The 20,227-nt window shown below is 40.6% G+C and overlaps 3 protein-coding genes across 6 annotated transcripts; 2 read left to right on the forward strand and 1 right to left on the reverse strand.

Annotated features, from left to right (window-relative positions):
- Positions 1-87: 87 nt before the first annotated feature.
- PARP9 (poly(ADP-ribose) polymerase family member 9) lies at positions 88-8,773 on the forward strand. Its single transcript, XM_058027727.1, has 9 exons — positions 88-106; positions 833-1,662; positions 2,998-3,219; positions 3,300-3,512; positions 4,274-4,334; positions 4,778-5,152; positions 5,967-6,112; positions 6,816-6,981; positions 8,142-8,773. Exons 2-9 carry the CDS (start codon positions 847-849, stop codon positions 8,426-8,428), a joined length of 2,286 nt encoding a protein of 761 aa, XP_057883710.1. The 5' UTR covers positions 88-106; positions 833-846; the 3' UTR covers positions 8,429-8,773.
- A 189-nt stretch (positions 8,774-8,962) lies between these two features.
- On the reverse strand, positions 8,963-16,614 carry FAIM (Fas apoptotic inhibitory molecule). Of its 4 annotated transcripts, none has more exons than XM_058027729.1 (6): positions 16,576-16,605; positions 15,070-15,127; positions 14,294-14,429; positions 13,706-13,934; positions 12,238-12,287; positions 8,963-10,821 (listed from the first exon to the last, which is right to left on the reverse strand). In XM_058027729.1, exons 2-6 carry the CDS (start codon positions 15,111-15,113, stop codon positions 10,672-10,674), a joined length of 609 nt encoding a protein of 202 aa, XP_057883712.1. In that variant the 5' UTR covers positions 15,114-15,127; positions 16,576-16,605; the 3' UTR covers positions 8,963-10,671. The 4 variants fall into 4 exon arrangements, with proteins under 4 accessions (XP_057883712.1, XP_057883713.1, XP_057883711.1 ...); XM_058027730.1 differs by lacking the exon at positions 16,576-16,605 and adding an exon at positions 16,432-16,563; XM_058027728.1 differs by lacking the exon at positions 16,576-16,605 and having other exon boundaries at positions 8,963-10,099; positions 10,652-10,821; positions 15,070-15,147.
- A 152-nt stretch (positions 16,615-16,766) lies between these two features.
- Positions 16,767-18,553, forward strand: LOC131085814 (centrosomal protein of 70 kDa-like). Its single transcript, XM_058028307.1, has 5 exons — positions 16,767-16,878; positions 17,174-17,273; positions 17,435-17,558; positions 17,877-18,057; positions 18,380-18,553. Exons 1-5 carry the CDS (start codon positions 16,801-16,803, stop codon positions 18,551-18,553), a joined length of 657 nt encoding a protein of 218 aa, XP_057884290.1. The 5' UTR covers positions 16,767-16,800.
- The last annotated feature ends 1,674 nt before the right edge of the window (positions 18,554-20,227 follow it).

Consider the following 20,227-nt stretch of genomic DNA (forward strand, 5'->3'; position numbering starts at 1 on the left):
CTCACGTACTTTATTGCTTGTAACATTTACTTTCTCTTTTCCTTTTTTCTCTTTTTGTTACAATAGAGTTACGTTTCAGATTTCCTCAGAGGGAAGCCCGCTTTAGGTAAGCCTCTCGTTTTGCCATCTGCGGAGTGTGTACTTTTATGTAAGTTGAAAACTGACAGCTACTGCCAGCAAACTGGAAAACAAAAGCCAAAAGCAACCTGAAATTCATAATTAATGTGAAATAGACACGGTTATGAATCAACATTATTATTAATTACTTCAACAGGACTTTCTTGCATTTCTCTTTTAAAAGCAAGAGCTCAGAAGTCTTTTAATGAGTCAGCATGTATACTTTATAAGTGCAAAACGTCTGACTTTTTACAAGCAGGTAGTATACCCCGGAGGAAAGTTCAACTAAACTCACACAAATTAATTTAAACTAATTAACATAACTGCTGTAGTATGGTACTGCTGACATCTGCCAGGAGAGGGCTCTAGAGCCACAGTTATACTGTAAAAACCGTTTCTTTAAAATGTGCTTTTAAAAGCTTTTCTGAGTTCATACGAAGTTCCATACAAAGAAGGAATTTGCTTGTGGGCTTTAAGTGCAGACTAATAGACTCACAGAATTAAAACTCAGTATATGATTTCTGTGGCACAGTTAAATGAACCTCCTTGGCTTCTCTAAACCTATGAAAAGGGGAGAGAAAATATTAGAGTGTGTAAAAAATATTGTTTAGCAATTATAGTAGGATAAAATTGAGAGCTATAAACCACACTTCTAGAAAAAAATAAATGTTTTGATAGTAATACCTTTTATTTCACTTTATATTCTGTGTCCTAGGGTCAAACATCATAATGGATGAGGTCAATTTGATGATGCCCATCAGTAAAGATGCCTATGAAGCTCTTAAGAGAAGAGAAAACTGTCTAAATAATCTCGTTTCCAAAAGGTTTGCTTGTACGTTGGCCTTCAGAAAAGCAGCAAAAAGCACTGGTGAAGTATACAGGAAAAAAGTAAAGTCGGGCATTGACGTTTGTGTTTATAAGGATGATCTCACAAGACACAAGGTCGATGCTGTGGTGAATGCAGCCAATGGGTATCTTGACCATGCAGCAGGTCTTGCTCTTGCCCTTGTAAAAGCTGGAGGGCCAGAAATAGAAAAGGAAAGCAAGCTTTATGTTCATAGCTATGGAGAAGTCAAAGTTGGTGACATAGCAGTTACAGGTGGAGGGAAGCTTCCTTGTAAGAAAATTATTCATGCAGTTGGTCCAAGGTGGGATATTCGTGAAAAGGAGAGATGTTGTCATCTACTTCACAATGCTATTTTGAATGTTCTGCGTTATGTTAGTGCTCCAGGAAGAGATTTAAAGTCTGTGGCTATCCCAGCAGTGAGTTCAGGTATCTATGCCTTCCCAATTGATTTGTGTTCTAAAGTGATTGTAATGGCTGTAAAGGAATTTGTGGAGACAAATCCACCAGGCTGTCTCAGGGAAATCCGCCTGGTGAACATCGAGGAGTCTACAGTGGCAGCAATAAAGAAGGCCTGTGGAGAGTTTCTGGGTGATACCAGTTCACTTGAGGACACTGTGCCAGCTGCACTAAGCTCACCTCACCTCGTGCATCGAAACATTCGCATGCGCGTCATAGAACAGAACCTCGAAGATCTGAAGGTGAGTCTGTCCTGTCATTTGTGCAACATGGTGCTGCCTCCAAGGCTTTGCAGGATTTGGAGCCCAAGAGTTCAGAACACATTTTGTATCAGTCCACTAAATGGTTTTCTTCTCAGTTTGACGAGAATTTACACGTGGTAATTAAATCATAGTAGCAAGGAGTTGGTTTTTGTCTAAATGGGTGTTGAACTTTGAAATGCTTTTATTTTGTTTTTGTATACGTGCTGTTATAACAGGAAGCAGCTAAAGATTGAAGGATTTAATAATTCATCTCTGTTAAGGTTTATCTTCTAATTATGTAGGAGTTCACATTTTATAATGTACTCCATAGAAGTAGTCTCTTATTTCCTGCCTTGCTTTTTTTCCTATAATTTATGTTCTTATAACTCCATTACTGGAATTATTCAGCAAACACTGAAACAGCAGAAAATAACTTACACAGATGATGTGCACCTTACCTTTAAATAGAGCATGACTTGAATTGTTTAACTTTTTAGCTAGAAAATCTGATGCAAAATAGATGACCTCAGTCATAGGAATTCAACAGAGCTCTCTTAGACTGCAAGGTACATCACAGGAATGGCATTTACTTTTAGCAAATACGATATCTTAAAAATAAATACATTTTTATTTTAAAGAAGTGTCATAATTTAAAAGGAAGTTTGGTTTTTTAGTGTAAGAACAAAGGATTGCAAAGTTGATCTTGCAGGGAATTTTATTAACCAATTCTACAGCACTGAAAGATGCACATGCCCTCAGGACCATGAAGAAAACATGTTCTTGTGTCTTTAGATAATATTCAACAGTTAAGGTTAGAACAATTACTGCTGTTATCAGCATTCTGTAAACAAGTTTTTTGTGGTTTTCATATTTTAAATACAGGGCACCTACTATGGGAATCTGCTTTTTCCATTGGAAACAATTTGTATTGGAAACAATCACAGCTTTGCAGTTCCCTTATGTGTACTGCCACTGCTATTTGGTGATGTGTCCTTGCTACCCTAAGGCTGGGATGACAGCCACATCCATAGTTCTCTCCTGCTGATAACTGGCACGTGGGTCACTTAGATAGTGAGAGTAATAATTCTGTTCAGTGCACTCTTGATGACTGGAACAGCTTTGTGCACACTGTTGGTTCCTGAACTGCCACTGCAAAGTGCATACTTTGATGTGTTCCAGTGCTCTCGTAGTAAGTAGCAGGAAAATTCAAGCAGCTGATCTGTGGCAGTCAGGCCTCTGTACAGGAATTGTGCTTAGAAAAAGTGCTCTCTATAATAGCAAGGCTTGCAAATAGTCAGTTTGTAGTGCACTGAAATTTGCACTCTTTCCTTGCAGAATACAGCTATTATTAACCTCATGAATGCCAGGAATGGGCTTTCCTCTCAATCTTCAAGACTGCTGGAAAAAGAGGATCCAGCTTTTGTGAAGGAAGTTGATCATCATCTTCGAAATCTGACAGGTTTTAAGGAGCCCCTGATAATGGGAAGCCATCAGATGCTCTCTACCTTTGTCCTGCATGTGCTATTGCAGTACCAGCACCCGGTGCTACAGCTTGAGGTGATGATCACTTACTTTGGACCTCAGTGGATTTTCGTGTTGGGTGATGTGAGGACTGAAAGATTTTGTTTTTCCTGCAGGAATTGAAGGATGCAGTGAAAAGATGCCTGGGTCACTTTCAGGAATACTCATATCCCTCAGTGTCTTTTCCAATAAATTGGTCACCAAAGCTGCCTATTGACACAGTGGCAGACACCATGATTGGAGCAGTTTTAAATTTTGCCAGGGTATATCCTCAGAAGAAGAGAGAAGTGCAGTTTGTCATTTGCCCAGGTGACCATGCTGCCTATGAGGTAACCAATTTGTTGTTAACTACCCATAAGGAAGTCAGAAAACTCTAAAAGTATTCCATAGATGACTAAAAATGAGGATAGTCTGTTCTGTACTAACAACGATTGTGAGCAGCAGGTCCCTTTGTGAAACTATTACTCTCATTAACAGATACTCAGTCTTTGTAAATACTTACTTTCTCCTCACTAAACTAGAAGTCTGCAGCCTGTAGTCTGATAAAAAGGGGAGAGAGCTTTGAAATTCTTATGTCTGTCAGTGAATGTATAAGAAAGAGTCTACTCTTAACTCATTAAGGAACAAACATTCCTCCTCAGGAAATATTTACAGTGGGTTTTGGTTTTTTGTATGGAGCTCTGAAGGCAAAACATTATCAACATATATGAGCTAACATAATAGAAGCCTTTCAAATAGACAGGGAGGAGAATAGTCTGGATTTTAAAATTGAGTAAAGATGCATCAGCATTAAAATGCAAGTAATGGACACCTTTATCTTATGTGGTAGCATGACATAGGCCACAACCACAAGGAGTTGGTAAAGGTACCACTCAGTGTGTAAGGTGTGTTACCTTAGGAGATGCAGAAGAACAGGAATGCATTTGATATTGTCAGGAATAACATTTTGGGAAAAGCTGACAAAGGCCAATTTTAACAATTTCAGAATCAGGGGTGGGGGTGTAAACTGCTTGTCTAACAGTGTTTTGAAGATATTAATTGCATATTTCATTAAAAATTGCAAACTGCTCCTAAACTTTTGTCTTTCAAGGTTGTCCTGAGAAAATTTTATTCAGCAAAATGCAAACTGGAAAACAGCAGTGATCCTTTGGGTAAGTAATGAACAAAAAGGACATTTCATGTAAATGAGTACTCCCAATTTGAGAATCTGTAATCACAGAATTCCCTTTAAAATAGGGAACTTAGTATTTACATATGTGTCTTGGGGAGAGGAGGAAGCAAAAACTCATGAGCACTTTGTGTTTTTACATTTATAGGAATGGAACTGGGCAGACCCTTTTAAGACTTAAAACCCATTGTCATTGCCTAATTTGTTGGAAGTAATTTAGTGAAAGGCAGATAAATTCTCCATATGTGTGTGTGTATCCTGGAAACCTTACCTCTTCATAGCTAATCTCTTTTTTGAGCATACCAGAAGAGTAGTGTGTTTCTTGCACTGTACAGCTGGGATTACAAGAAGGAATTTGTGTCAGCCCTTGAAAGCTTCTCTCTCTTTCAATGCACTTGTATTAAAAAATATATATATATCTTCCAGGGACAGAGTCAGGCAGTCAGACTGCAAAAGAGCCTGCAATCAGTGAACCTGTGATTGAACTTAGAGGGTGCACACCCACAGCACTGGGAGCAGCAGAATCGTGGCTCCAAGAAATAATGAAAATTCAGGAGGGTTCCCATGCTGTTATTAAAAACAACTACATTTTTTGCTTTGGAAAAGAGGAGTTTGCAGAACTCTCTCGACACCAGCCTTCCAGTGTATGTGTGTCAGAAGAAGTGAGAGATGGACAAGCAAAACTGGAATTTCAGGGCCCTCCTGATGTTTTGATTGATACAGTGCTCACAGCTGAAGAATTACTGCTTCGTGTGCAAGAGAAGGCTATGGCTGAACAAGAGAAACTGCTCTACTCAATGTGTATGTAAAGTAAATAGTGCCTAATCACTAATTAAGTAAATAAGTGCCTAAACAAGGTTAAGTATGAAGCAAGATATCTCTGTATTGCTGAGAGGGGACAGAGATACATTCAGTTCACACACACATACTGAGTATTGCTTTAATTACTGATATCTCTGTACTTTCACCGTGTGAGCCCCTGGAAGACCATTTGTTAGCTGTGGTCTCTCACTTGGCAGCATTCCCAGTAGGGCACAGTTTGTACAGGGGCTGGCCATGATGGATATCCAGCTGTAGTGGAGCTCCCTCCAGGATACCTTCACCCTAAAGCCTGGCCACTGGAGATTTACAAACTTTGCACTTCATTTACACACACCTTTGCTGAGCTCTTGCTGGCTACAGCTGGACCACTGTGTCAGGGCTCAGCAGTGCACTTGTCCTGCAGAGCTGTCATGAACAATTGATAGAACTAATGGCATTACAGAAAGCTACTGAGTGATCAGTTTTAATTTGTGTTTTGATGATCATTCAAGATAGATACCTTTATTTGAAAGCTCAGCTGTGAAGAGGTGTCATGGAGATCATAAATTGCTTTTCTTTAGTTTCTTCTCTCCTGGTTTCTTTATAATACATGCAGAAAAACAGAATACATTTACATACATTTTTGTATGTATCTGCTAGTCCCTCTCAATATTAGCCTCTGACATTACTTCAGAGAACATTTAACATTCTTTGTTCCTAATTAAACCACCAGCTAAAGTAGTGGATCTGCCTCCCTTGCCTTTGCTTCAGGCATTACAGTGTATGAAAATTTTGCTCCCTTATTCTTATCCAGGCCAAGCAGAAGCAGGGCAGCTTTCAGGAGACTTTCACATGACAAGTACCACTGAATACATCCCGATTTCACCAGTTTCCTGCCACCTCCAGGAGTTTAAAGACAGACAGAAAGAGTTTGAAAAAGCTGGACTTCATGTTCTCAGGGTAAGGAGGATATTCATGGAGAAACTCTATCTCAGCTCATATATTTGAACTAACATATTTCATATAAGCGTAAAAAATTCAGATTACCTATTTCAATGCATTGCTTTTAAAAGTTAAGATCAAATCAACCTCATCCTTAAAACAGATCCAGTCTTTAATCTGAATTAATAGTATTTTAAATGTAATGCAAATAGTCACTCAAAAAAGTGAATAAATTCTGAGAACTCTTTTTAATTGTACTGTATGTTCTCCCTCATACTTCATGCTTCAAATGCCCCTCTATAGAATTCTAGAGAAATGAGATTGGTGGGGTGAATTAAGTACAGTATTCCAGGACACTAATTCAGTGTCTGTTTTCTTTTTGTGAGCTCGACACTAAAAATGTGCCAGAGTTCTGATGTGATTATGTGTTAAAGCTGGAATCATTCTTGGGTATCACTGCTTTACTGAACAGGAGGTGGACCTAATCTCTTCAGCACAACTCAAGTACACCAGGAAATATTCCCAGTGATTTCAGTGGGGGAGGCATGGGCTAGTGGTATGATTCTTTTCTTTGGATCAGTTGCACACTTCAGATACTTTGTCCACTATGTGGTCAATGCTTATAGGCTAAAGCATTGAAGAACACGGCCTTAATAAAAGCACTTATGGATTTCATAATTAGTCTCCATCTGCTTATGCTAAGCTGTTATTTATCTTACAGATTGAAAAGATACATAATCCACTCCTATCTGCTGCATTCCAACAAATGAAAAAAAAAGTAGATGGCAGCTCCAAAGCAACTCAAAAGTTGTACCAGAGTGTTCCTCCTGAGTTCTGTGGCTCAGTTTGCCAAACTGGATTTCACAGGATGTATTCTCCACCAAAAGGTAATAACTTCCTTTGGCATCTATAATCAAAATGAACAGCGACTGAATACTAAACTCAGATTAAAATTAGAACAAATGGCATTCCTCAGTAAGAACTGTTTTTACTTGTATTTAGATTTGTATGAGCTTACTTTGTTATATATAGTAAGGTTTCCTGATACTGTAGAGCCAGCAAGGCTCTAGGAAGATAAGCCTGAATTCAAGCCTAGCCCAAACACTAGACAGAATTATTAGTGTGCACGTAATTCCATGTCCAAGTTTTATTTTGTTGTGTCACTGTAAAGAGAGTCAGTGTCCTTATGTAACTGCTGCAAACATGCACTCAGCAGCTTGGTGCTCTAAAGCATCTTCAAGGGCATCACAGAACACTGTGGCTGGAAGGGGCTTCTGAGGGTCAGGCAGCCCAGGCCCCTGCTCAGATCAGGTGTGGTCAGAGACAGCAGCTGATTTCACTGCTTGAGCTTCCATTTGGAGTAAAGTACACTTGGAGGAAAGTTGTGAATCCATGAAATATTGTAGCAGACAGATGCTTTCATAAAGGGAAAGAGTAAGCATTCAGTGCTTCATCCTGCAGTAAGTGAAGTGTGTGATATTTTGCATGTCAATTGCAGAATTGAGATTTCAAGCAATAAACTGATCAGAAAGTGGAGATTTGCCTTTCTTTGTCTGTGTAATGTACATGCACATTTCCAAACTTTAAAAGCAGTAAGATGATGGTCTAATTTCTTTGCACTTTTCCACTTGATACATTTTTCATATAAATCTCAGAGCTTTTTTTTTGTAGTTTACATTATCAAGATCTTGCTGCCTTTTATTGTTTATCAGAGCCCCTTGTACATGATGACTGAAGTGTGAGTCATGTATTTATTTTATATAAATCCTTTACACCTTGATGATTCAATCACTGCATTGAGAGATAAATCTGAACTGTTAGCAGTTAACTGGAATGGCCATCAGCTGTCATTGCTCATGGTTTCAGTGGGAGGTCAGTGCAGGCATCAGAGGCACTCCATGAAAATTAACTTCCAAAAGGATGGCACACATGGAGCAGTCACATCACTTGTAACTCAGAATCAAGCAGCAGTCTCTTGGAACTACCACCCTGAAAGAACCAACTGCTAAGTGCTTTCTCTTCTGAAAATTTTTCTTTCTCTTTCCAGAACAAAAATATGGAGCTGGCATCTACTTTACAAAGAACCTGAGGCACCTGACCAAGGATAAAGCTACATGGGAAATGGATTCTAAAATGTATGTGTTTGAGGCTGATGTAGTAACTGGCAAGTACACTACAGGCCAGCCATCTTGTATTGTGCCACCAGCCCTGAGTGGGAATGCCTTTCCATTATATGACAGTTTAGTAGATAATTTGCACTATCCTGAGACCTTTGTCATTTTCAATGGTTTTGCAGCCCTTCCACAGTATTTGCTGACTTGTTCCCCACTGTAGCTCCTGGAGGAAACAAGCAGGATCCTCAGTGGGAACAGAGCAGAACTGTAGCTGTGCTGAAGACCCTCTGAGAACAAAGTCTAGCACTTACAATTAAGAGGATGCTCTGCTTAGTAGTGTGCTATGATCAGAGTGCTTCCTGAAAAGCTCTCTGAAATATTTGTTACAAAAGAGTAAGTTAACATCTTAAAGAGATTAGGACAAAATTACCTGTGAATGGAAGCAGAAGGGAAAGCATTCCAAAGTCCAGTGTAACATTTAACATTAGCATTTAACATACCTGATCATTTACTTTATTCCTTAACAGCTCTCAGCTTGTGACTGATATTTGTGTAGGCTCTCATTCTTCCACTGCATTTTCTTAATCTGACACATTGCATATATCAGGGAAACACAAGAAATCTTGGTTGTGCCTTTTGAGCCTTAAGTTTTCTTTTGACTTAAGATAGGAGAATGCAGCAGATGAGAGCTGTTTTCTGCTTAGGGACATGCTATTATATACAGCTATGACAAACATGAGGCAATACTTCATGATTTCTTACAATGACTGCTGTACATTTTTTATTAGTTACTTCAAGCACTGTAGATGCACATATTCAAAATAAAAAGTATGAATGTCACTATCTGTAACTTGTATTTTTCTGTAGTCTTAAGAATGTGATTTGTACTGTACATGAGCTTCAGATTTCTCAGCAGCATTCAATCTCTTTGAAAGGTTACAAAATAGTAGAGAACTGGTTCAAGCTACAGCTTGAAATTATTTTTCAATTAATCTACCTTTACCAACATCTTTTAAAGATTACACTGTCAGCCTTGTAGCCAGGAATCCCCACATTGCTTCTGCAGTGACCTGAAGCAAATACACAGAAAAGCCCAAGAGCTGTTACAGTAATTCCAGTGTAAAAGGGGATTCAGTCCAGCACTTAGGTACCTGGAAACCTCCTCTAGTAAAGCCTGCTGATCTCTAAAACACAGATGAAATTAGTGAAATTAGCATTCAATAAAACTTTTCAAAATAATTTGTTAATGGGTTCCCAGGATGCTTGTACTGCACCTGCAACTCCTGAGCTAGTATAGTACTAGGAACCATTCACAAGTCCAAGAGAAATTAAGTTATAAAAGTTTAATTCTGAATTCTGAGGTTACAAGTGGAAATATTTTTCAACCATTGCAAAACAAACTTTTAGATTAATATATTCATATTTGGGGTTTTTTAAAAATTATTTTTAAGATTAGCTATGCTTGCTGTTTCAAAGGTAGTTTTGTAGTTTGAGTCACTAACACAAGAGTTTTGCTCTCAAGTCCAAAGGTTGCTCTTAGAAATTATGCTGCAATTCTGAAAACAGGATTAGTCTATTCCTATTTTAACTATTCCATTAAAGTAATCAACTGTTTTCCATTTCTGTCCCCTTGGTCCTCATATTTCTTGATTCACACATTACTGCCATAAAAACACACAGTTGTATATTTAAGATTTGTTAGCACTGAACAAAGGTAAGTTCTTATGTCAGCATGCTCCAAGAGATATTTTTAAGGGGTTTCATGGCAGGAATTATTTTTTTCTTCTATTTTCTTTTTTGAAAAAACTCAGTAATGAGTTTCTGAACTACAGCATCACTTTCCAGATCACCGAAAGGAATGTTATTTTTGGCACAATGTAACATCTTGCTCCTAGTGGGAATAGAGAACAGTTTTCATAACTCAGTATTAATTTAATACTGTAACACAAGTATTGATAACTATGTATTTAATTATTAACCTTTTTATTAACTATGTAATTTCCCTTAACTGTATGTGAAAAGGTCCATAGTCAGTTTAATAGAAAAAATAACTCTAGAGAAAGCTTTTAACATCTTACTCCTGTGTCCAGTACAGGCTTTCTCTTCACTCCACATCCACCTGCAGTTAAGGATTCAGTGTTACTGAATATTTATCTTTCATTTTATTATAGCATGATTTTTCCTGACATAGAATTTCTGTTTCACCAGTGTTCTCCACACGTAGTGATATGCTATATATTCTATATATATATATATATATATATAGCTTTTTTTAAAAAACAGGTAATGTAAGAGGTTGTACGTAATTATTTTCATCTGGTCTCAAAAAGAATAATTTTGTGTACAGAAACTAGAAAATAAACCCAGCACAAACTAGATGTACCAAGTAGTACATATTAAAATAATTACCACAGTAATTGAAAATTCCTGATCTTAGTCCTACCCTAATCAGTTAAGCAGAGGCTATTCCACAGCCTCTGGGATTTCTCTGTTGTCCACAATAAGGGTATGAATAATTCCTTCCTTTCGTTTTCCACTACTGACAGCCTTAATGCAACAGCTGTGGTCAGCAACAGTGAAGTGAGTTTCAGTCCCATCTTCCACAAATTCACCCTGGGAGAGACAAGAATAAAAACAGACAGTTGATATTTTAATAAATGAAAAGCTCGAATGCATCAATGCCAAGATCACTTGCAGTTGCCACAGTTACAGCAGCTTTAGGTACCTGTGACAAGGACTGCCTGAAAGCTGAACAAAGCTGCTGAATCTCAGGCAGGGCTCTGTCAAGGTGCCCAGTTAAAGATTGGTGGGCATCAGCTGACAATGAAAATGTCACACAATCAGAAATGGTAAGGTTGGAGTTTGTGAATCAATACTAGTGATTCATGTCAGTAAACAAAACCAGGAAAGGCAGCACCCTGCCAAGTTGTGCTGCACAGCCAGTAGGTGCCACACAAACCTGTGCTCAAGTGGCAGTGAAAGGTGAAGTGTTCAGGATGCCTTCTACAGCAGAGCCCTGACTCAAGTACAACAGTTGTGTATCTTGGATGCACATCTCCTGCTGCACTTCTGGAATTTCCTGTTACAGATTTTCCCAGGCATGGCTGTGTTTTTGTCATGATGTTTGTGACAGCAGAACTAATGGGTGCTGCTCCAATGGAAGCACAGTTTGGCACTAAACCTGCACTCACAGCTTGCAAGGACACCTCAGAGTGCTTTCAGTACATTGTAGAAAAGGCTGAGCCATCAGGAGCAGAAGCCCTGATTTACTGGAAGATGAGGCTTCTTCCACTGATTACTAAGCAAACATTTGGTGAATCTTTTCATCCTGCTCTCAGGTATAGCAGAACTGTTGATTTTACCATTTGTACTCATCCAGGGGCTTCCTTGTGGCAGCTGTAAAAGCTTTGACACCTCCTGGTGAGAAAGCACATCCTTCAAGGACGGGGAAGCCTACCTGGTGTGCATATTGAAAATCATCAAAGAACAGAAAGACACCAAACAGATTAAACCACCTAGCTGTCAGCCTGCTCTGAAAATTAATGCAGATGTGATCAAGTTAAAGATTTGACTTGTTGCAATGAGGCTCTTAAGCTTTAAGTATTAGGAGCACCTCAAAATGGCAAAAAGCATCAATCATAACAGACTATATGTGTTCAACTTTCAGTGACAACTATCACAAGCAGGTTTGGATGCAGTGGCTCTACACTCTGCATCAAACTCAAATCCTTCCCAATCACCAGAAAGTTTTCTCCCTAAAAACCCTACACAACTGACTCAAATTTCTTTTGTTTGTCTGAAAAGGCTAAAGAAAAGCATCATTTATCCTTAACCTGCAGATGTTTGACATATAAACTGAAATACTGCCCGTTATAAAATTCAGTGAAGGTCATTTGGAACAGACCAGGAGCATCCTGGCTGCCTTGGCCTCTTAGGTAAAGGGAGGTAGTGTGCCCCTCTGGGGTTTATTCTGCCAAGCTTTGCTTATCTATCCATAGCCTGGAAGAGCCTTTGTGAAGGATCACATACCGCTGTTTCCATTTTTTGACCGTTGCACCACACATCCATAGTGTCCTTTTCTGTGAAGGAAAAGAAAAACAAGGTAGAAAGAGCAAGGTAATTATTTTTGGCCCTACCAACAAGGATCTAGGAATTTTAAAAATCTACTGTTGAATTTTACTTTCAATTCCCAAAAGAAGTTCCTAAGTAGCTGTAATACCTGAGCTACAGGGCTTGCTCTCACACTGCCTAGAGAAGAGGCTCTGTCATCAACTTTTACTTAGAAGATACATTTTTACCCCTCCCTAGCCCTGGCTATTAACACTGTGTTCTTTTGAATAGTGCCCGAGATACTCTGACAGTCTTAAACTGAAAAAATTTACAAGACAGAAAAGTGAAGTAATTTCTGCTAATTATTTGAGTGCTGGTTATTCAATAAAGCTCTCTTTTTTCCAGGTCAAATTAATTCAAAAGCAGCATTATTTAACATCCATCAAACTGTCTGTATTCTTAATATTTTGAAAGCACCAAATACCACTTTAAATATCAATCTTAGGGGTTTTTTGAACTTGAAGCAGAATATTCTTTTACTTCTCCCAGCACATCCTTTGCTGTAGAATTCCCTTTACTGACACTGTCACTGACACAACATCAGCACAGAGCTGAACCCTGCTTGTCTTTCCAGTAAGGATAGTGAGATTAAAATTCTCTGAAGCCTTAACTGTTTCTGTCTAAAACTGTCTTTCTTCATTGCTCCCCTTCATCTTAGGGCAGTTCATTTTGTGCTGAGGTTTAAGAAGAAATCATAGTCTGAGATCTCTTGTCTCCAGCTCTAACCATCAGCAATGCCCAAGGGGAAGTTTTCCCCCTGGATGCCACAGACAAATTCCTCACGGGATCCCTCCTCCCACCTGCTTGTAATGTAACTGGGAAAGGGAGGGCAGAAGAGAAGCAATGTATTGCCTTACTATTAAGAAAGTGAAAGAATATCATTGGAAAGTTTTAGTTTAAGTTTGTAGATAAGAAGTGATGCAGAAAAAAGGATGCTCATCAATCTATCAAAAATATGGAATAACATTGTTGCACTTCAGATAAAGACTTCTTGAGCACGGCTGATGATTTTTGGAAGGAAAGCCTGGTTACCTGCTGAACAAATTCAGACCCATGTGAGGTTTGATCACAATGCAGGTAAAGTTTCTGTAGCAGGCTGCACCTGGAGAACTGCCTGGCCAGGGCAGCTCTGTGGAGGCAGCAGCAGTAATGCCTCCCAACTCCCCCCCACCCAAATCTAGACCATGCTCCTGTAGACTCACACATGTGTAACAAGAGCATTGCTTTTCAGACTGTCTTTGGCATCTCACTCCACACTTCCACATCCCCCAGGATTTTATACTGCATCAGAGCTACATCACAACTGTGCTTTCTCTTAGTTACCAGTTTTTAAATGCACACAATTTATTCAAAGGCAGCAACATGTAGTCACTCAATGCTTACTCACCTAGGACAATTCTGTAGTCTGTACCTGCCAAGTTCAATATCCAAGTATTGGTTGTTTTTAACCTGTTCTCTATATACTGCTTGAGACTCTTTCCATTGATCTCCAAGGTATATTCATATGCAAAGCCACTGACTGCATCAATGTTAATAGCAGCTTTAGTTTTAGTAGCTCCAACAGTGAATGTTTCTTTACCCACTAATTTAAACATCCATTCTCTTCTTATTTCTTCCTGTAGAAAAAAAAACCAAAGAGGGTATTAATTGAAAAACCTGAGTGCATGTTTTAATATTAAAAAATTGAACTGGAACTCAGGAGACAGCTCAGTACTGAACTACTACTAGGGAATGAATGCATACATAGTGCTTTGTATGCACAGAGTGCCTCTGCCCAAGGACAGCAAAGCACTTCATGAATACTCCCACCTTAATTGGAACCGAAAAAAAGAATGATGCATTTTATTAAACTAGGTAATTAACTGAATGTACCTCACTTGCATTATTAGTCTTTTGTTTGTTGTGATGTGTGTTGCAAGGAAGTGCATTTATATAATCTGTAGCACAGTGAATTTTGAGCACATAGCAATTTCACCTTTCCATCAACATAGACAACACGCTTTCCTGAAGTGGTCCCATGTTCAAATTCAATCTTATGAACACCATCACTTAAAGCTACTTCCCAAACAGCCACCAAATCTGTCATCTTCTCTAGGTGGCTGTACCGAGACCTAAGGAGAAACCAACAAAGCAAATTAATTGTCGTTGAAAGTTCAAGTCCCAATGGCTGCAGTTCAAAGCTTTACTGCTTCTTCTGCTTTTGTATTTGCACTTTTTGCAAATACAAAATGAGACTTGAAAGAATAAGCTTACAGAACTGCTTATATTTTCATGTTTTTTCAGACATTCAGATATGACAAAACATCACAAAATATAAAGAGTTAAACAGACTCATTTTGACAAACAGTACAAAGACACAGCTACCCACCTAACCTCCAAAACTCCAAATTCAGGTGACAATAGGTAACAAAATTTTATTTAAAGATACTCCTGGACAGTTCAGCTATTTCTTAGTAGGCATTAAAATACATTATTTTATTGGTCTCAAAGAAAGTGTTTCAGCTTTTTAGACTTGAAAAAATAGTATGACCAGTTTAGCTATTTGCTGTGTTAACAGATTTGTCTCTAATCTCATAAACACTACCTACATCATTTGGATATGCAACTCTGCACACACAGACACAGGGGAATGGATCTGGTAAGATATCCTTTTATTCAAGTAATTTTTAAAGTTTAGATACAGTCATAAGTGACCACTGGAACTGTGGATATCTTTCCAAATCTGCTCATATCACAGTTCTGATTTTTTACCTTATTTCATCGTCACAGACAGTAATCTCCTCACCGGATGCCATAGAAGCCAAAAGAGCTTTTAATCCAATTAGCAGCAAGAAAAAATAGAAAAGCAGAATAGTAGGAGGGAAGCGCTGAAGTCTAAAGTTTCATAATTTTCTCCAGCTAAGATAAAGGACATTTAGCATCATTAACTAACATGCAGTGCTGTCATATATATGATAAAATAAAAACACTTAAAATACAACCATCTTTCTCTAAGACAGAAAGGCAAGTATTTTAAAAAATATTGTATTTTACAAAACCAAATAAGTGCTAGTAAAGTTTGTCCTACCTTTACTATCTCCTTATAACTTTGTCAGTTACTGGATGGAAAAATGGGCTGCCAGAGTTTAGAAATTACCAGTTTGACCAAAGCAGGAACCCAGTCCAGAGCTGCCCATCTCAGTCCCAGACCATAATGAATATGGGACTGGAAATAGCACAGGCAGTGATTTCACCTCCTCCCTCTTCTAAACCACTGTAGCAGCTTTCAACAAGCACATTAGTAAATTTGACCTGGCAATTCAGTCACAAAATCTATGTGAGCCACAAGGAATTAATTTCTTACTTAAGTGGATTTTAGACCGCGACGGTGTTCTACAACCACCGCTTTTTAGTGTAATATTTTCACTCATTAATTTCATCATGATCGGTCATGTTTGTACCTATCAATAAACAAACGTGCTAATAATAAACGTGCTAATAAATGAGGAGGTTGTTTTGGCCGCTCCTGAAGTTTCTGGTTCTTGCAAAGGCGGAATCCCTGGGCACACGGTGGGAGTCGGGCGGGGAACATTTCCCTCCTCGGCTCCGGGGAGCAGGCTCGGCACAGACCGGCTCGGCACAAGGGGCGGCCTCGGGAGGTGCCCGAAGCGGGTCCCGGACAGCCCAGAGCCCTCATCGCCCGGGCAGGCCGCAATCCTGCGGTGTGCGCTTTAGGCATCATTTAGGATCGATGCTGAAAGGGTTAGGAAGCATCCCAGACCACACAAATTCCTTTTTTATTTTTTCCCCTCAAATCATGGTAATGAAGCGATACACGTTTATTTTGCACCGAGGCCGAACGCAGACTCTAGCCGGGGGTGTTTGCTGAGGCCAGCGATCCCCCCGCATCCCAAGGGAGAGCCGGGCGCTCTCCGTGAGGGAGCGGGCGCGGCGCCTGCGGCCCCTGCTCCGAAGCAGGGACACAGAGCACACCGCCTCTATTCACCGACCAGCTCGGCAGCCCGAGGCGGTGTTTATCCATTACACGAAAGGCTCGTTCTGAAAACTAGGCTGGGATTACGGTTTCCAGACCATCCATCTAATCCCGGCAGCGCTCATCGCGGGGTGGCATACCGGGAAATGCACGAGCTCCGAAGCCGCCAGATCTGCCCCCACCGTTACCGCCAGCAACGAGCTTTCTCCATTTCTTCCTGTCTTTATTTTTTGTTTTTATTAGCCCCGCGCCCGCCGCAGCTCCCGCCGTGTCCCCGCTCCTACCTCCGCCCGGTCTCCTCCCCTCGCCTCCCGCGCCGCAAAATGGCGGCGCCCGCGCAGCGCCGCCCCGCGGCCCCCCCGCCCGCCGCTCCCGCCGCTCCGCTCCCGCCCGAGCGGCTCCGCGGCCTGAGGAGCGGCCCCTCTCCTGCCCTGCGGCCCTCGCCATGACCGAGGTACTCTGCTGGCCCCGGGTGTCGCTGCTGGGTGGTTGGAGCGGGACAGAGCGCCATGGAGCAGTTCCTGAACCGCCAGAGCCGCCGCCGCCTCCCTGAGGGCTCCGCTCGCGGCGGGGCCGCTGCGCCCCGGGTGCGTTGGAGGGAGCCAAGGGCCGGTGGTTTGGGGTTCCCAAAGAGGAGAATTTAACTCATTGCGCATATTCTGCTTTCAGTAGGGATCAGGGAAACTGAGCATTCTGTGTGGTACGCTTTTCCCCAATGTGCTTTGCAGATCCAATTGGAGTTTCTCACAAGCCCTCCTGTAGTGGCCTCTTGGGGGGTTTGGGGTTGGTTCGCTTTAATTTGGGGGCATTTGGTACCTTCTGCTGCACAGCTCATGTGAAGAACTCAGGTTTCTGCCTCATTTTCCCTTTCTCCCAATGCAGCAGGAGAAGGCAGAGTGGGAAAACCTAAACAGGATATTAATGCGTCATGGGTTGAAACCTGTGAGTCTTGCTGCCCCCCAAAGCTGCAGAGATACATCAGGTAATGTACATCAGGAAATGTAATTTTTGTATTCGGAAATAGTAACCGTAAGTTCATAAGGCATCTCCAAAGCTGTGAGTTCCTAGTGGCAGCAAACAGGTGATCTTCTTTGGCTGTTCAAACCCTTTCCTTGTGACTTTGCTTATGTTTTGTGTCTTCAGATATGATTGTCCTAGACCATGAGTCTTCTCAAGGAATCAGACTTGCGTTAAAAACGCTGGTGGAAGACATTGAGCGACAGCAGAAGGTGATGCAGGGACTTATGGAGGCAAATCGATGTCTTAGGTAAGACAGTGGAAGGAATTTACCTGCAGAGTAAAAGTATTATCAGTATTGGAGTATTGCATCTCTGGCCTGGTGGAGATCTTATCTCACCAGAGGCCTAAGACCTTTTTCCTGAGGTTATTGTTCAATATGCAGCAATGTTGTCTCAGTTCCTTTCAAGCTCTTCTGTTGTTTCATCTGCTGCTTCTTCTCATATCAGTGTATTTCCCATACCATGCCCATGCTGCCAGAGGATGTTATCCAAGGTCAGCACATAATGTCCGGTGTCTATAGTGAAATGAGTTTAAGTTAAAAGCAAGGATTCATTTCTTTTTTCAGAGATGTGGTACGACTGGAACAAGGTCGGGCATCTCGGCAAGAGCAACGGGCTAATGATTTGGAAAATGTGGTGAAAAACATTAAGGCCAAAATTTGTCAGCTGGAAGATGAAACAATAGCTAAAGCATGCCAGCAACAGAGCCAAGTCAAGGAACTTCAAAAAGAGCAACAGGTTTCACGGGTAATTCAAATAGTGCTGCCTGAGGATTCAAACTTTTGACTTGTGAAAAGTGTCAAAATATTTATGTTGATCTAAATAAACATGAATCTTGGGTCATAGGGTTAGTACACTGTTTATAGCTAAGTATTTTCAAACTATGCAGAATTTTCTAGAAATAATATAGAAAAATGTCTGTATCCCTCTTCCACTGTCTCTTCAGCACAGCTAAAACCCAAGTGCTCATTTTCCTTGGTTCCAAGGACTGTACTGTACCTGGGCTTGTGCAGGACAGTCAGCTGGTGGGTCAGAGCAGTTCAGTAATGCTCCCATTGCCTGTTCACAGGTGAAATACCAACAGCAGCAGGAAAGGCTGCAAGAACAGCAAGAGATCATTGCCCACTTGCAGAAGGAGCTGAGCAGAGTTGGGAGGGAGGAGCAGCAGCGAGCAGACACTCAAAAGAAAATGTTTTGTCAGTTTTGCAAGAGAGCTCCCAAGTCTGTCCTGGATCAGCGGTAAGTGATTCTCTTCTGCTGAATCCCTGCAACATTAAATGAAGAAACAGATTTTAATGTAATGCTTCTTGCTATTTATATGGGGAAAAAAAGTAACCTGGAGACTTTAGGAGTCCAAGATGAAATACGAATTCTTGTGAAGGTACCTCAGTGCAGTGATATTTTTCTTCTGTGGAACTGTAAGCCAGATAAATCCATGGCAGAAATTAAAAAATTGCCACCCACTGCCCACACTAGATGTCAGCAAAGGGAAGGGAATGATTCACTCTGCTCTGTAGCTGCAGTGTCAGCTGGGATGATCTCATCCTGGGATTCTAACATTTAAAAATGTAAGTTAAAAATAAACAAACCCCCCAGCAAACACCATCCTTAGCCCCCCTAAAAAGAGCCTTTCTGATTTTGGGAAGTGATGTTTGCAACACTGCAGGCTTGCTTGTAAGCTTCCCAGTGCTTTTGGGTAAGTTGCCAAAGTGTCACAAGGCTGTGTCTCTTGCTAGGAGGATTTCCATAGCTCTGCTACAATCAGGCATTTGCCCATTCCTAGGCCTCAGGTAGCCATTGCTTTATTGTGCTGATAAAAAATCAGCTCTCTAGGCCTGGCCAGCAGTGTTTACCTGGGAAGCTTTTAAGAGAGATTGTGTGTGCTCAGCCTTTTCCTTGAGCCCTCACCGTATCAGAGGAAGGATCACTGAATTTGGTTTCCTGTCCTCCCTCCTCTGTCTCTCCAAACCAGACAATCTCAGAGTGCTCAAGACACTTGATTTTGACTGTGCCTCTCTGTTAATCTTGCTGGGCAACCACAAGCATAAGATGAGGAGGCTGGTGGGCAGATTTAACTTTTTTCTCCTCTTGAATATTTTGTTGTTTCTAAACTAGCACAGTTTCAATATGTCTACTTTTCCATTTTGGCAAAGTGTGACCATGGTTGTCTGGTATGAGAGAAACTCCACAGTTTGCAGCAGCCACTTCCAAAGTGCAGTGCAGCTGTGTGAGCTGACCTGTTCCTCTGGGTTGGTCACAGGATGAGTTTTGTGAGAATATCTGAAATTCAAAATGAATTTTTCCTTTCTTCAGGTACCTTTGTCTAATTGACTATTATGAATCTCAAATTAGTCAGATTAAAAAGGAGCTGAGGTAGGTCTCCTTGAATGCCCTGTGGTTCTACTGTTCAAAATTATTTTAGCCCTTACTGTTCTTAAATCTTATAGTGGTAAATATTCTATGCTCCAGGTCTCACTAGCATGTAAGAAATAGCAAAGGCTTATAATAGTCATGGAAATTTAGATTTTTCCAGAGAATAACTGGCAGTCAGGCTAAGCAGCTTCTCAGTCAGGAGGCCAGGACAGTTAGGAGGCTTGGGGTATTTAGATACTTGAACTATAAATCTTTCTTTCTTGCTTTCTTTTTTTTCCTTCCCCTTTCTCTTTTGCCATAGCCAGAATTACTGCATTAGCTGTGCTCAGTTGATTGATCTCCCAAAACTAAAGGTTTTCAGCTCTCTCCCAGTGCCTGCATGGCACAAAGCAACAAACAGATACCTGAGACATTCCTATAGCTTGAGATTACTGTTGACAAAACTGAAATGGGATTTGCTTGTACTGGAGTTTCTGCTGTGGATAAGTGCATTTCATTAGCACATGAAACAGCTTTCCCAGAAATTAGAGCAGGAATCTTAGGG

This window comes from Melospiza georgiana, chromosome 7 (assembly GCF_028018845.1).
Source record: "Melospiza georgiana isolate bMelGeo1 chromosome 7, bMelGeo1.pri, whole genome shotgun sequence".
Classification (NCBI taxonomy): Eukaryota; Metazoa; Chordata; class Aves; order Passeriformes; family Passerellidae; genus Melospiza; species Melospiza georgiana.

What these genes read in the sequence shown, in the direction of transcription:
- PARP9 (XM_058027727.1), top strand. Translation starts at nt 847, where the DNA reads ATGGATGAGGTCAATTTGATGATGCCCATCAGTAAAGATGCCTATGAA. An exon ending in AGAACCTCGAAGATCTGAAG is followed by an intron (nt 1,663 to 2,997) that starts GTGAGTCTGTCC and finishes CTTTCCTTGCAG; the next exon opens with AATACAGCTATTATTAACCT. An exon ending in AAACAGCAGTGATCCTTTGG is followed by an intron (nt 4,335 to 4,777) that starts GTAAGTAATGAA and finishes TATATCTTCCAG; the next exon opens with GGACAGAGTCAGGCAGTCAG.
- FAIM (XM_058027729.1), bottom strand. Translation starts at nt 15,113, where the DNA reads ATGGCATCCGGTGAGGAGATTACTGTCTGTGACGATGAAATAAG. An exon ending in GTCTGTGACGATGAAATAAG is followed by an intron (nt 14,430 to 15,069) that starts GTAAAAAATCAG and finishes GTTTCTCCTTAG; the next exon opens with GTCTCGGTACAGCCACCTAG. An exon ending in AGACTACAGAATTGTCCTAG is followed by an intron (nt 12,288 to 13,705) that starts GTGAGTAAGCAT and finishes TTTCCTTCACAG; the next exon opens with AAAAGGACACTATGGATGTG.
- LOC131085814 (XM_058028307.1), top strand. Translation starts at nt 16,801, where the DNA reads ATGGAGCAGTTCCTGAACCGCCAGAGCCGCCGCCGCCTCCCTGAGGGC. An exon ending in GCGGGGCCGCTGCGCCCCGG is followed by an intron (nt 16,879 to 17,173) that starts GTGCGTTGGAGG and finishes CTCCCAATGCAG; the next exon opens with CAGGAGAAGGCAGAGTGGGA. An exon ending in GAGGCAAATCGATGTCTTAG is followed by an intron (nt 17,559 to 17,876) that starts GTAAGACAGTGG and finishes TTCTTTTTTCAG; the next exon opens with AGATGTGGTACGACTGGAAC.